The 16,121-nt window shown below is 39.7% G+C and overlaps 1 protein-coding gene across 1 annotated transcript in view; it reads left to right on the top strand.

Annotated features, from left to right (window-relative positions):
• The window catches only part of LOC101647014 (vacuolar protein sorting-associated protein 13C), a gene marked incomplete at its 5' end in the record, with an annotated part of 60,461 nt that overhangs the window by 20,343 nt on the left and 23,997 nt on the right, over window positions 1-16,121 (top strand). The window contains 11 exons of the mRNA XM_013006353.3: window positions 815-1,050; window positions 4,299-4,440; window positions 5,482-5,622; window positions 6,394-6,475; window positions 6,606-6,675; window positions 9,152-9,263; window positions 9,380-9,493; window positions 11,341-11,480; window positions 13,340-13,421; window positions 14,389-14,502; window positions 15,277-15,352. Coding sequence (XP_012861807.3) covers window positions 815-1,050; window positions 4,299-4,440; window positions 5,482-5,622; window positions 6,394-6,475; window positions 6,606-6,675; window positions 9,152-9,263; window positions 9,380-9,493; window positions 11,341-11,480; window positions 13,340-13,421; window positions 14,389-14,502; window positions 15,277-15,352 — 1,309 coding nt within the window. The remainder of the gene's footprint in view (window positions 1-814; window positions 1,051-4,298; window positions 4,441-5,481; window positions 5,623-6,393; window positions 6,476-6,605; window positions 6,676-9,151; window positions 9,264-9,379; window positions 9,494-11,340; window positions 11,481-13,339; window positions 13,422-14,388; window positions 14,503-15,276; window positions 15,353-16,121) is intronic.

The following is a 16,121-nucleotide window of genomic DNA, read 5'->3' as shown; positions in this document are numbered from 1 at the left end:
AATGGAAAGAAAACCTGAGGAAATATACTGTGACGCATCCTTTTATTGAATACGTGTTTTACGTCATTGCTTTTCACAGATGTCTTCTAACCGCAAGGTGGGATTCAAAGTCTATGGAAGTTTCCCTCTAGCATAGTGCCAAACACATGCTAGGCACTTGGGTTGCTAGCGGTTGCTGTATTCACGTTCAGTTGCTATATGTACGTGGAGCCCAGAATGAGCAATGACCATTGTCTTACTCTGAAAACACTGACCAGCTGAGCCCCCGTAATTTTCAGACTTACAGGAAACCTTTACTGTGGGATACCGTGACCTGGAAAGGTTTTAGTGAAACTTTGTACAAACTGATTATCATAGTTTGATTATTTGGCAGTGTGATTTACATAAATACACGTTATTTTACAAATGATTGAACGGTGAAAGTAAATGATACTGGCTCTGCCTGACATTTCTTTTCTGAGTCATTCTGGCCTCCATCGTGGAGCAGAGCCAGCGTCCTAGGGCACCGGGTCACTCACGGGTCCTCTCATGGCTAATTGCCCCTGGAGTCAACCAGGTGATGGCAACCAGCTGTAATAAACTTACACGCTATTCATCGTTTTCATTATTTCAAGAAAAAAATAGTGTATTTTCAAAGAGATCATTGTTTCACTTCATTTTTGTCACCTGACCCAGTTTCCTGTCATGTCTTTTGAACTTATCCTTCTGTAACTCAGCTTTATGTATTAACAAACACTGAAAAAACTAACAAGAGCAAAGACTTTCTGCTTGTAGGTTTAATGAGGAACTTTGGTGGTGTGTTTCCTCTCCTCAGGATGAATGTGGACAGTTTGCGTACGACGCCAACATCCAAATACACTGGGTGTCGTTCCTAGATGGACGCCAGAGGGTTTTGCTCTTCACGGATGACGTTGCTTTGGTTTCTAAAGCGCGGCAGGCAGAGGAACTGGAACAAGCGGATCATGAAATAGTCTTGTCTCTTCACAGTCTTGGACTCTCTCTGGTTAATAATGACAACAAGCAGGAAGTTTCATATATTGGGATAACCAGGTATGGAAGAAATGCAACATCAAAAGTCTCTGGAAGGCATTTGAGTTTGATAATACCTAATTTGATGTGACTAATCAGAATTTGGAATATGAGAAGGCTTCAAGATGTTGTGGAATCATTCCATTATTGTTTAATTCTATTTTTCCATTAACTTTTAGAAGTTAATGCCGCATATGGCCAGTGCCCAGGTGCTGGATGATAGCCATTCTTAACTTTAAGTGGAATTTATGAGTAAGTCAGAACAGGTGATTATAGTTCTTACTTTTGCCTGTACTTTAGTGCAATAAAAGACTTGAAGTCTTTACAAGGATTTAAAAGCTATACATAGCAGCAAGCTGAGGTGAATTTTGATGAATTTGTTGCAATTGGTTCAACCATTAGCAATTGGTTCAACCATTACAAAGTGAGAGCAAATTTACGTAACCTTAAAAGGCAAGTAGGAGCTGCCAGGAAGCTGGGAACCAGAAACTGCCTGTACTGTGTACTCATTCAGCACCATGTATAGAACAGATAGAAAAATGACTAAGACAGTTATCACTCGATGGAGAGAGAGGTTTGTTTGGCTGGTTCTTGTGGTTACAGTGTGTGTACATGTGTGTGTGTGCATGTTTGTCTCATGTGCAGGATTGTGTATATGACAGCATTTGCCTCTTCTGCCTTGAATTCTTGCACTTCTACAAGTGTGTGTTTATGTATTTTAATGAATTATAAAACCACTGAGAAATGCTACAAAGAAGTATGTGCACAGTGCAATGGAAATACAGAGGTAGAACAGGTTTGTGTGTGTAGTAGAGGATGCATGTGACTGGAATAGGTCAGGAGAAGCCAACAGAGAAACAAAGGGGGGGGGGAAACGTTGATTACGTCATTAGAGAAGGTGAATATTGACATGGGTATATATCATTTAGAACTTTGTAATAGTGATGGAACCATTTATTTTCTCTGATTCTATGTAGAACTATATTTGAGTTTCTCGATTTTGGCTTTTTAAATAACGCTAAGTATAGGAAAATGTTCGCTCCTTTTTTGAAGGCTGATAGGTGGAATGGGTCTGATTAGCCTATTGTTTTTGATGGCCAGTGAGCCAGCAGTGGTGCAGGCACTTCTTGGGTTAGAGCATCTAACTTACTGACAACTCCTACTTGCCTTTTAATATTATGTGAATTTGCCCTCCCTTTGAAATGGTGGAACCAACCCCTATTTTCAGTACACTCTTTATCACCATTTTTGTAGTATGTGTGACTTTTAAATCATTGAAAAGGCTGTAAGTGCTTTCTTGCCATAAATTAAGGATCCCTCGTAGTGCAGTGAGTTACATCTTTGGCTACTCATTGCAAAGTCAGCAGTTCAAACCCATCAGCTGCTCCTCAGGAAAAAGATGAGGCTTTCTGCTCCTGGGAAGATTTACAGCCTCAAAACCACAGGAGCAGTTCTCCTCTGTCCTGCAAGGTGCTTGGAGTCAGAAATGACTCCACGGCAAAGAGTTACTTCTGGAAATAAAGAGCCCTTACGCATATGTTCTGACTCACAAATTTCACTTAAAGACACCCTGAGGAACCAATTTAATAGCACAGCACTACCTGTAATTACATTTTTAAGTGGTTGGAAGAAACCAAAGGAAGAATATTTTCTAGCATGAAAATTGTATGGAATTCAGATTTCATTGCCCATCATTAAAGTTTTACTGAAACACAGCCATGCTCATCCTTTAAAATACCCATGGCTGGTGTGTCCCTACCGCTCAGTATGGTATACTTCACAGCGCTGCAGTTATAACTTGACAAAGTGTAGATTGCTGTGTGTTTGGTGATACCACATTTATTTCTTTTTCATTACTAAAGCATCTTCATTATGTCAAAACAAGAAAAGTGAACTTTGAATATAACTTTTTAAGGCACAATGGAATGCAGACCACCCTATTGTCAAATTAAATTGCCAAATAGTGTATTTGTTCCATGTTGGCCCTCCTCTGCGCTAAGAAAGGAAGAAACCAAGCAATGCTCGTTCGTCACGTTGGTTCTCGTTGCCGGGCCCATGTGGCACAGAGCAGACTCCGCAGGGTCTTGTTGGCTGTAATCGTGATGAAAGCAGCTCACCAGACCTATTTGTTACAGTCTTGCTGAGTAAATTTGAACCACAAACTCGTGGGTCTGCCAAATGTATTTGTACAACCCAGGTTGCTGTGCTAAGAGAAGACTGTATATCTTGACATTACCACGCCACACTAAGCACTCATTCCGGTGTGCTCAACTTGTAAGAAAGTATCGGTCAGAAAAATGATAACATTTAAAGCAAAATACTTCATAGGGTACGGTGAATTATTTGATAGCCATAGTCTCTGTAAGTCCCACTCAGTGACTGGGTGGGGCCAGGAAGATAAGGTATATTGGACTCTAAGGTTTGTTGGATAGTTTTGCCATCCTGCTAGGCTTAAAATAAGCCATCTCCGAAGCAAGAATGAGGGCTCTCACTCCCATCAAGAAAGAAGAGCCAGGAGTGGAATGCATCATTTGGACCCCAGGATCCTTACATGCTGCTCCTACCCCATCCAGGAGACAGAGGGTTGTGGACCAGAGATGTGCTGGAGAAGGAGAGAGAGCAAACTTCCTCACCCTGCTGAGCCAGCAGAGCTGAACGAAGGCTTGCTTACAGAAGGCCTGGACGCTTCCAGCCACTTAATTGGACTGCTAGGTTTGCTGACCCAGGGAACACCTTTGGGCAGAGACTTAGTGGTGAAGTGGTATATAGTTACCTGAGCTGGGAAGAGGCCACAGGGAATAGTTGGGAAGAGGTGTTCCTGACTGTGAGAACTGTACTTTTGAGCATTCCTGATGATGCTAATTTCCCTCATAAACCCCATAATCGTGAGTAGGGTCTGTGAGTTTTGTGTGACCATTGTATTGAATCTCCTAACCCAGCCGAGGTGCAGCGAAAGCTTTGGGAAGGACAGTTGGTGTCAGAATTGGTAATGAAGGTTGGTGGCTGGAGGCATGTCTGACCTCCATTTCTCAGGAATGAACCTGGGGCTAATGTTGAGCAGTAGTCTCCTCCTCCCCTGTGAAGTCAGAGGTCATTTGCCACCTCATGCCCTTCTGATGTCTCACCACAGCAAAATTTATTTACTAAGAAAAAGAGAAAATGAGGCTACAAAGTTGACTGATGTCAAATGTGTGATAGAAAAACATTTTCCCTGTGCCCCTTTTCTCTAGATGTGCGTCTAATTTAATTTTCTCTGTGAATTATTATAGTTCTGGTGTTGTTTGGGAGATGAAACCCAAACAGAAATGGAAGCCTTTTAGTCAAAAGCAGATAATCGTGTTGGAACAGGCGTACCAGAAATACCAAGCATCAGGAAACTCGGGCTGGATTAAACTAGACACTAATTTTGAGGTAATTCCAAAATGTGTGCATTTGGGCTATTGGTGGTAGTAGTTGTGAAGAAGCAAACCATTATTGTCCAGAACATGTGTAGAGAACTTGATGTATTAATAAACTCTTACTTATTAGCAAGATGGTCATGGCTAAGACATTGTCAATGAAAATATGTTGTGATTGAGTCCTATACTGCGAAACCGGCTTTGAATCTTTCTCTTCTTTATTCTTATCGTTGGTTTTGTTTATAAGCCAGAGAGTTTCCTAAAACTTGTTTACTTTGCAGTGAGATTATGGAGGATCAAAAGCTACTTTTGTCACTTTTTCCTCTGCCATTTTTAAATGATACCAGTGTAGAATGTTGTATATTCAGCTGGTGAAAAATCCATACAGGCTGTGCTCAAGTAAACTTGTGAAGCATGAATGACTATTGGACTTGGGTGGATGTCTGCAGATAAAGGTCTCCTCTACATGGACTCTGAGGACTTACACTGAAAGTCACCCCTGCTTTCAGAAGGCCCGGATGTTTGACTGTAATTTCTAGCTTGCTCTGGTTCCCTCGTAGGGTTTTCCTTATTTCTGTGTTTGGAGTCTGATGGCTGAGTTTGTCCTGATCACCAGGCATACTTATATCTTCCTTATAGAAGTCAATATTGGCCATGCTCACATAACAAAATACCAACAAATTAGTGTGAGACACAAACAAGTAAGCTATTGTTTTTGTTATGTGCTGACCAGTTGATTCTGACTCGTAGCCGCTCTACTAACCATGATAAAACAGTGATCTATTCTTTCAGTTTTAATAAAATCATGACTCATATTTTCTCTTAGTCATTGAAATGTGCCCCCGTTATTTTCCTCATAACATTGGTAGAAGAGTGACAGGTTTTGCTTCAAAGACCCTACCTGTAGATCACCTTTGGGTGTATCTTCTGTTGAGGTGAAGAGCTAGAGATCCGTTCCCTGCCAATCTCAAGAGTAAATGGGCGTTTGAGATGGGCCAGCTGCACTGCTAGCATCCACCCATTACAGAGACAGACGTATGCTTTTTTATTCTAGGTGAATTTTGATAAAGCCCCAATGGAAATGCGACTGCCTATCCGGTGCCCTATTAAACGAGATTTTTTATCTGGAATTCAGATTGAATTTAAGCAGTCTCCTCATCAGAGAAGTTTAAGGGCCATGTTGTACTGGCTTCAGGTAACATTGTCATCTTCAAATAGACATATAATTACTTTGGGAACTTTGGGATGGAATGTCTTCACAAACTTGTAGCATACATTGTAATTAGCTTCTTTTTTGTTTTGTTAACATATTTTCCTCTTTTATCATGTATTTTGTGGATTCAACACCTTACTGACAATTCAGTTCCTAAGCCCCTGTGACGTGGGAGGCTGTTTAATTTGATCAGTTAACTAGCACCACCAGTCTTACTCCTTAAGACTGTAATTTATTTTTGAATGCTACCTTGAATTTGTCATAGAATCTTCGTCATTCTTCAGGGGAAAGAGCAGAGTAGGACTTAATTGAAGCTTATTTTTAGATATTCCCTTTGCTCCTTTTCTTTCAACTTCTCACGAGTACTCATATTTTAGGTATTTTTATTCTTTTTCTTCTTCCTAGTTATCCTCTAATTTCATACCAGTTTCTTTTGATACCATTTAAATTATAGAGAGTTGAAATCTCACATGATATAAGCTATATTTCCGTTGATGGTGTACGTGCTGCACAAAGTTAAAACAGTTAATTCGGAGAGTTTTTGTCTCTGCCTTAACTGAAAGGCTCAGGCTTGCTGAGGTCTATGCAGCTTCCTCTCTATAGATTTAAAGTGAAACGTCTAGTAGCACCACATACAAGTACACACAGATGCTTAGGAACTGAATTGGCATCTTCCAAAATCCTGTCTCCTAACCAACAGGTTATGTTTCATTTATTTTAAATTCTGCTGAATTGGCTTTTCTTTTCTTTCAGGTTGATAATCAGTTACCCGGCACCATGTTCCCTGTTGTATTTCATCCTGTGGCCCCACCAAAGTCTATAGCTCTGGATTCTGGTAAATAATTCAGTAAGAATCATGATGAGAATATTCAGTCCAGATAGATCCTATTACAGATCTAAGTGAAAATTAATTACATTGTTCTTATAAAAACCTTGACTGGGGTTTTCTTGCTTCTCTCTCTTAGAGCCGAAACCCTTCATCGATGTCAGCGTCATCACGAGGTTTAATGATTACAGCAAAGTCCTGCAGTTCAAGTGAGTTCAACTCCCCTGCCTAAAGGAATTGAAAGTCAGGCTTTACTCTGGCGATACGTTTTATTATTTGAGAACGTGAATTTTAAAATGATTTTTCAAAACACAGACTGTATACACACCCATGTTTATTGCAGCCATTTCTGTCACAGCAAAATGATGGAAACAGTCAAAAAACCCCAGCGTAGAGGACTTGATAACAAACTCTGGTACATCCACACAACGGAATATTATGTATCCTATAAAAACATTGACATCGACAAGCTGTCAAATACCTCAAACCACGGTCAGAACTAGAGAGCAGTCAGTCAGCCAAAGCAGTCCATCTCATGAAGACAACTATTTCATGGCACCATTGTTAAAAAGGAAAACAATGACAATGGCTTTCATACCAAAGGATGACTTTAAAGACTTTTAAAACGTGGGGGGAGGGGCGCAGGAAAAAGAAGGCAAGGAGGGAGGGAGGGAGGGAGGGAAAAGAAAAAAACGAACCAAGAGTGACCACATAGACAGAGGCTTTAATGGAATACCATCACAGATTGATGAGATGGGCTGTGCAGTTATAGGCTGTGCGTGTGTATGTTTGTCTGTACAGACATGTGCACACACACATGCAGATGTTTATAGACAAAATGAAGTTACGTTTTGAAAAAAAACCAAAAAGCTGAAGAGTAGCATCCTTCACCATCCGACCTCAACATTGGTCTGAGTGGCTATAAAAGAAGGAAAACTAGAAGTGAAAAATGACTTGGATTCTTTTCTGATGTACAAGTTAGTTTAAAAGCAAAAGATTTTCCAACTGAATGTTCTAATCTACTGTTGGTCAAGTAACTTTTTTTCAGTTGAAACTTATTTTAATATTAGCCTTTACATATTTTAAAATATAAGATTCCTTAAGGTACCTTCTCATTTTACTAGCCTCAGCTAGACTCTGAAAGAGTCCGTGAGGTCTAGATGACCCGAGTACTGCTCGGCCTTGAGGAGGGTGATGCACGCTGCACGCCTAGGTGTTCTGGTCTCTTCTGTCACCTGATGAGTCTGGACTGTGGGACGCTGTGCACTCTGTGTTAGCAAGCAGTGTTACTTCTGGTGAAAGGTGCTGCGTCCCACTCTAGTTAGACAATCTTATTAACTGATCTTATCCCCGCGCCCTTACAAGGAAGTCAGTAGCATTTATTCAGTGCCAGGTTAAATACATCCTCACAATGACTCCATTATTGTCCCCATTTAAATATGAGGAAACGGAGATTCTGTAATCTTTCTGAGGTTACGCAATTGGGATGCATGTTGCTGAGCTGAGTGAATGCTGTAGCATCAGAATGGCACATACATGATGCCAATCCCTTCTCCAAGTGGCTCTGTGAAGAAGTCAGGGCAAACAGCACCGTCCTCACATGCAGATGAGGGGAAAGGGTAGCAACTTGGAAGAGGAAAATGGAAAAATAAATCAGGAATGGAATATGATCAAGGAGCTCTCTCACATGGACCATTTTGACACATCTGGAACCACAGTGTCTGGAGGCCAGACTGAGCGAGCAGATCTGTTTTGCGTCAACCGTGCCTTCGATAATTCTGGTGAGCTGATTAAGGGTGGGGTGCTGGGGAAAGCTGGCACCTACTATGCCTTTCAGTAAATGCTGGCTGAACAGCTAACTGAACAAACAAATGAGCCGGAAGAGGGAGACCCAGCTTCTGACAAGGTCAGTTCTTGTGCTAGCGGTGAGACTTTCAGAGGGGTCTTTAAATCTTTCGGAACCTTGACATATCCTTTTAAAAGAGGTGAAGGAACAGATCTTACCATGGCTTTTGGCCAGAAACAACAATTTTATGTTAAAATTACAAAGTTCGATAGAAACTTTTCCCTATCTGTATTTGACCTTTTCTTGCTTTCTTTTTTGAACATATTAAAAAAAATAAAACCTTAATCAATGCCTTAACCAACATCAACAATTAGAACAACAGCAGCAAGATAAACCTTCAGGAACTAGTAGAAAAAATCAATACAGATTATTGCAAAAGTAAACAAATCAGAAAACAGGAAAACACTTGAAAGAATTAACAAGACAAATAGTTAATTCTTTGAAAGGATTAACAAAATTGACAAATCTCTGACAAAATTAAAAAATGGAAAAGGCACAAATGCAAATATCAAGAATAAAAATGAAGGAGGTGCCTCACATCAGAACCAACTGAAGTCAAATATAGACTAGCATAGTAATGTAGAAGACTGCCCTCTATCAAATTTGAAAACCTAAAATAAATGGATAAAGTTCTGGAGATATAGCCTCTGGAAATAAGCAGACTGATGTAGAAAATCTTGGTACACCATAACAAAAGAAAAAGTCCCCACACAAGTCATGGTGCTGCCTTTGTGAGTGAGCATTAATTGGAAGCTTTGTCCTATCTCCAACCCTCATGTTTTGCGTAAATGGTGTCCCACCCGAGTTTCTGATCTGTGCATCGACCTTTTTCTCCACAGGTATTTTATGGTCCTCATTCAGGAAATGGCCTTAAAAGTCGATCAAGGGTTTCTAGGAGCTATTGTTGCACTGTTTACTCCAACTACTGACCCTGAAGCTGAAAGAAACCGGGTATCCATTTTTGTTTCTTGGCAAAATCGTAAAATGAATATTTCATCAACTTTTTAAAGCTAATTGTCATGGAGAAAGAGGCTAAACTAGAAAATTTTGGTTTAATTTTCTTATAGACGAAGTTAATCCAACGAGATATTGATGCTCTAAACACAGAATTAATGGAGACTTCAATGACTGATATATCAATGCTTAGTTTCTTCGAACATTTCCATATTTCTCCAGTTAAGGTTTGTTGTAATAATTATTTTAAAACTTTGGCAGAATTGTTAAGAACTTCCAAAGAGTCTGTATAGATACATAGGTCCTAAGTCGCTGCATCAAATATTTGGCAGGAACTCTGATTGATTAATTGAAATAATTAAGACAGTTCCCTGTAACATATGTGTAGCCGTAATTCCTGCAGAGAAACCACCAGCGCATGTGTCCTCTAGTCTTGAATTCTTCCTTTGTTCTAGAAGAAGCTGACAAAAGCATTTCTTAATTAAGCATAGAAGTGCCTGCCATCATTTAATGTTTTGGTTGCACTCTGAAACTCCTATCACTATCTAAACAGAAAGCTGTAATGGGGGTCTTAGCGAGGATGTGGAAATGCTGAAGCGCGTATTACCCAGTTGATGTGGTTCTTTCCCCCCTCTCTTCTAAAATGTGATTGTAACTAAGAAAGTGGAAAATTGGATACCTTTCACTTGCCTGATTTTGTACTCTCTGAACCCATTTTCTTTTATCCTCTTGTCCTTCTTTCTCGCTTTTATGGGGGAGGTGACTCTTCAGTGAATTCACAAATGCCACCAACTATCTTGCTGTAAACTTGTGTAATGGGCCAGACTTAGAATTAAGTAACTCTTTTAAAAATGTCAATGATCCTTTACATTCTCAGAACTGTTTACAGTACATTATTTCACTTACATTCACTAATGCACTCAGTTAAACAAATGGCTTTATAAAATCGAATCATTCTTAATTGATTTATCAATTTGAGGATCTCAGACATCTTAGAGTGTTGGGTTTAAAACTTGTGTTTTTGTGATAAATTATGTGTAATTTATTTCCCATTCAAAGCTCAAATATAAAAATTCAAAATCCCAACTCATGGTGACTATAGGACAGCATAGAATTGCTCATGTGGGTTTACCAGACTGTTAACTATTCACGGGAGTAGAAAGCTGACCTTGTGGTTTAGCAACTCAATGCGTAAAATTGAACAATACTTTAAACAAGCATTCACATAGTATTTACTATCTAAATTTCCATGATAACTAGAAAATGGCTTCATAGAGCTTAAGAGTTTTTAAAAGATCAATAATTTGCTAGATCATGTTTGTAAGTAGCCTGAGGGTTATTCCATGAAGCTAGATAATTAATATTAGGAAGTACACCTACTTTCTTATTCCCTGATGGCTTTGCTCTGGGGAGAGGTTGACACTCTGTCCACCAGACCACTTTAGAATCCAAGTCCTCCCTGCATCAGCATCAGGTGGGCAGCAGTCCACACCACAGAAATGAGGTACACTGTTGAGAGTGATCTGGTTTATTTACTCGTGTCAAATTACATGTTGCCCGCGTCTTCTTTTACTGTTGCAGTTAGTAATGATTCAGCACAAAGAAGGAAAGCTCTTTGGAAATGTGAAACTTACGTATTTAACTACCAAGATAAAGATGGATGGGGAATCCTAAAACTTGTCCACTTGTTTTTACATTTTATTGGGGCATTTGTAATTGCCATAAGGGATTAGCATAATTGGATGAAAATAAAAGATGATTATTTTGACTGGCAGATTGCTTGTGTGCCAGTATGCCTCTGTCCATACCATGGTTAGTCCCTGTTGTCCAGCTCCTTCTTTCCGAGCCAACTGCCCAGACCCTTTCAACACAGCACAGCTCTGTTTGGGGATCAGACTAGTAGTCCGTGGAAAGTAGATATGAGAGTCAGCTACCCGTGAGTCCTGTGCGGTGTCTAGAGGGACATATCCTGGCTTTCTGTTGGCTTGTAATGGAAAGTTCTAGTATTTGGAGGATCTGTGGTCTTAGTACGTATTTGAAAAATACTTCTCTCATAAAAATTATTTTCTTGTAGTTGCATTTGAGTCTGTCTTTGGGTTCTGGAGGTGAAGAATCAGACAAAGGAAGGCAAGAAATGATTGCAATTCATTCTGTCAACTTGCTGTTGAAAAGCATAGGAGCTACTCTGACTGACATGGACGACCTCATATTTCAGTAAGAATTGTCTGACCGTGCTGGGAGGCTTTTCTACCAAGCTTATGTTTCCAGGTTGTTTCCCTCTTTTTGTGCTCAAATGCTAGCTTAGGAAAATGCTAACTCAATGATCCTTGGAGAGTTTTGTCTCTTTCTAATTATACTTGTGGGTATACTTATTTTCTTTATAAGAAAAGGTAACGAACCTTTATATTTTCTTTGATTATTTATTTCTAAGGAATATAATAATGTAGAAGGAAAAATTATTTGAGGAAAATTTAAATATTTCAGTATATAATAAATTTTTATAAATGTTTTAAAACAAAGTTCTATTTAGAAATATGTAGTGATTGGATAAATGAGCTTTTGATGTAATCATATGATGTACATACAGAGAATAAGAGCTCATTGCTATATTTAATATGAGAATATTTATATGTGCCAGGTGTTTAAAAATTGAATGCATGTTCATTGAATTTTGGAATAAAAGTCCATTTCCCATGTTTTGAGAATGATGAGGGCCATGAATGTACAAATGTGCTTTACACAATTGATGTATGTATGGAATGTGATAAGGGTTGTATGAGCCCCTAATAAAATGATTTTAAAAAAAATCCATTTCCCACCTCACATGTATACTACCAAATTTCAGAGGAATTGAGAGATTTTTAAAACATAGTTGTTCCAGTTTCTGAATAGAGGAAGTCTTTCTAAGCATAAAAGAAAGCAGTGGGAAAATTCCCATGGGAAATAATAAATTTGACCATGTAAAGATCAGTCATTGTAACAAAATATTATAAACAATCATAAAAAAGAACTGGGGAAGATAAGGATGAACACGACAGAGAACATTTCGTAGTTTTAATATTAATTTTTTAAGCTTCAAGATTTCAACAGCATAATGTCCAGAAGACATTATGGGTTTCAAAAGTTCACTGTCTTTTCATTTCATTTTTCTACAAACATTTTTGAAGTCTCCAATATAGACAATAGATCAGCACTTCTAGAACGAGAGAGGAATGAGTGTGAGAACTGGACCCCCCTTTTGTTGTTTATGCTTAGGGAAGTAGAAAGTGAGTCTGTCAAAAGCCTTAAATGTTTGGACTCTTTGCCTCAGCAATTCTGTCTTGAGATTTCAGTCCAGAAACTAATCTTGAATGACAAGAGACCATAAGATACATCCCCAAAGCCAAATTCACTGCCACCCAGTCCATTCTGCCGCATAGCCACCGTGTGTAGGACGGAGTAGGACTGCCCCTGTCTGGGGTTTGAGGCTCCCAGTCTTGACTGAAGCAGAAAGTCTCATCTGTCTCTAACTGGTGGGTTTCAACTGCTTCCTTTGTGCGTAGCACCCCGACACCGAACCCACACTGACACCAGAGGTTCTGATAAGAAGATGCATATGAAACAGTAATTATTGTACCAGAAATTGGAGCTTTGTGACAGTAGAGGAATTGTTCATTATGAAAATACTCACCTGGTAGAATGTTATACACCACTAGAAATAGTTATATAGAATTTTAAATAACATGGAGAAATACTTATCCACAGTGCTGAATAAGGAAGTGGCAATACAGAATGTTTTAAATAATTTACAATTGCAAGAAGCAGCAAATCAATAGTGGGAAAAGATGAAAAAATTCCACAGGATGTAGTAGGTTATGGATGTCTTTTTAAAACTTTGTTGCTTATATTTGTTTAAGATTTATAGCGAATGCCCTATATTTATAATGGTGGTTTGTGCATCATATTACGCTATTATTTGTGGCATATGTGCAAAGTTAATGTGAAAGAATTAGCTGTGATTCATTTTATGTTAAGTATTCCCTTTTCAGAATATAATTTTAGTCCCTGTGAAAATTTTCTTTTTCTCTTCTCAGACTTGCTTATTATGAGATTCGCTATCAGTTTTACAAGAGAGATCAGCTCGTTTGGAGTGTTGTTAGACATTACACTGAACAGGTAATTCCCTCTTACAGTAGCTCTTAAAGAACATGCTTCTTAAACTACCCGTGTAAAACGTTGCTATGAGATTGCACAGGGTGTGGTAAATCTGCCAGAATTACCTCAGTTAGCCATCTCCTTGCCTAATACTTTCTGGAATGATTAACTTCATATCTTTCTTTACTTATTTATCCTGATAAACACCTTGAACATTTTCCCTCTGGGGTCTCCCCTATTGTGGTGACCACTTTTGAAAAGAACAGTGGTTTCGATGGGAGTTATTGCAGTTTGTTTATTCAGTGAGGGTGGTTTCTAAAGACAGTCTAGTGATCTGGGAGAGGAAGTCTAAGCCAGGCTGCTCGGTGGTTCAGATGTCACAGAATGACGTCATAGTTGTTAAAGGCCTCCTGGTGCCATTACTGTGTCCTGGAATTCAGGGTGGTAAGCTTGCTTTGCTTCCTTTGATGGAAGATCTTTTTCCTACGATGAATATAGACATTATGGTTATTACATGTTCAAATAGTGAATCTGTTTTCACTTGTTTCAGTTGTTACTTGTCCCCTATGTAATTGAATAGTGAGGCTAAGGTAAAACTATAAACAGCAATGAGTGAATTATGCATTTGTGTAATAGAGATCGTTGATCGTGCAAGATCAATATAAGCTCCCGTTTTATACGTGAGAAAACAGACCTATTGGAACGAAGTGCTTTTCCAAGGCCCGTGGCAGACCTGTGTCTCAAAGGCCGTGCAGACTGTTCGCACATTGCTCGTCGGTTCCGACTCGTAGCGACCCTGTGTACAAGAGGAGGAGCGCTGCCCAGCCGGCACCAGCCTCAGAGCGTCCTTCATAGAGGAAGAGGTCAATCAGTGGACACGAGGGCTGGGACCATATTCTGCTTTCCTGGACCATAGGCCTCATCCTCCTGTTTTGCATCTCAGAAGAGTCGCCAAGGGTTTCATTTATTTATTTCTTCTTTCTTTCAGTTCTTGAAACAGATGTATGTCCTTGTGTTGGGTTTAGATGTGCTTGGAAACCCGTATGGATTAATTAGAGGGCTGTCTGAAGGAGTTGAAGCGTTATTCTATGAGCCCTTTCAGGTATTCCTCTTTTTTAAAGCTTGGGTGTAGAAAAATGGTTTTTTAAATCTTTATATGCTAATTATGATTTCCATTTTAATTGTATCTGCCTGGGAATTGAATAATGTTCAAATAACAAAACACACTGGGGTGACACTGAAAGATTGTTGTCAGATTAGTTGAGCTATCCAGGCAATAAAACGTGCCCACATTGCCCAGGATTTCACGTCGTTGTAAGAATGTTTGGGGTATTAGGTAGAGTAAGACAGTTTCAGACGTTCACCGCCATGGAGAAGATTAATGGCGCATTAGAAGATGCCTGCCTTTGCTTCATATGTAAGCTTTCACTTTAAATGCCAGAGTGTGGTGGTGCTAGAAGGTCAGAGGAAAGAGAATGAATGGGGAAACGGAGCCCAACAGAAAGGGCTGCGCTTGTACTCTCAGCTTTGCCACCAGTGTGGTTGGCTGCACACGTCCACTAGAGCTTGGTTGTAAGAGGTCAGCTACAAACAGTGATGCAAACCAGTGATTTTCCTCCACTCAGTCGTGCTTCTCAGAGAATTGCTGGGATCACGTGGGGTGAGAGTGCCCTCAGATATCATCAATAGATATGGCTTCAGTTCTGAGAGTGATGGGTAAAAGTGAGGTCGTCTCAATGGTAGGGAGTTTCACTACAGATTCTTCGTCTTGGAAACCCTGAAATATTATATTAAAAACCTCAGATTATTTAAACTTTAAATATATATCCTTATAAAGCCCCCCCTCCCTTTTTCTTTTTCTTTTTGGTAATGCCAGGGTGCTGTTCAGGGCCCTGAAGAATTTGCTGAGGGTTTAGTGATTGGAGTAAGAAGTCTCTTTGGACACACAGTAGGTTTGTATCACATACTTGTATGTGTAAGTATATATATTTATATATTTCATTATAGTTACTACAAAGTAGTACAATTCAGAAAACAGATCAATTTTATAAAAACACTTATAAAAGACTTGTAGCACTGACCCTTCACATGTTTTTTTAAAGTCTGTGGCGCTGAATTGTTGCACTTTAAATCATTTAATTGTTCTCGATAATTGAGAAATGTAGTTGTTGGTAGATGGTATCGAGTTGGTTCTGCCTCACAACAGCCTCTGGACCGCAGAATGGACCCTGCCCGGTCCCAGCCGTCCTCACGCTGTTCCTCTGCTTGGGCCCGCTGTTGCCACCACGGTGTCAACCCTTCTTGTCAAGGGTCGGCCTCTTTTTTTTTTAAATCATTTTATTGGGGCTCGTACAACTCTTATCACAATCCATACATACATCAATTTGTAAAGCACATTTGTACATTCCTTACCCTCATCATTCTCAAAACATCCGCTCTCCACACCACTCTCACCACTGGTCCTGAAGGGATCACCTGTCCTGGATTCCCTGTTTCCACTTCCTATCTGTACCAGTGTACATCCTCTGTTCTGGCCAGATTTGTAAGGGTAGAACTGAGATCATGATAGTGAGGATGGGGGTGGTGGTGGGGGGGAAGGGAAGAAGCACGTAGGAACCAGAGGAAAGTGGTATGTTTCATCATTGGTACACTGTACCCTGACTGGCTCATCTCCTCCCCACAACCCTTCTGTAAGGGGATGTCCAGTTGCCTACAGATGGG

Source organism: Echinops telfairi, unplaced genomic scaffold, assembly GCF_000313985.2.
Source record: "Echinops telfairi isolate 266 unplaced genomic scaffold, ASM31398v2 ScPeMD7_8;HRSCAF=38, whole genome shotgun sequence".
Taxonomy (NCBI): Eukaryota; Metazoa; Chordata; class Mammalia; order Afrosoricida; family Tenrecidae; genus Echinops; species Echinops telfairi.
Note: the sequence above shows the minus strand (reverse complement) of the source record. Positions and strands in the feature narration are given on the sequence as shown.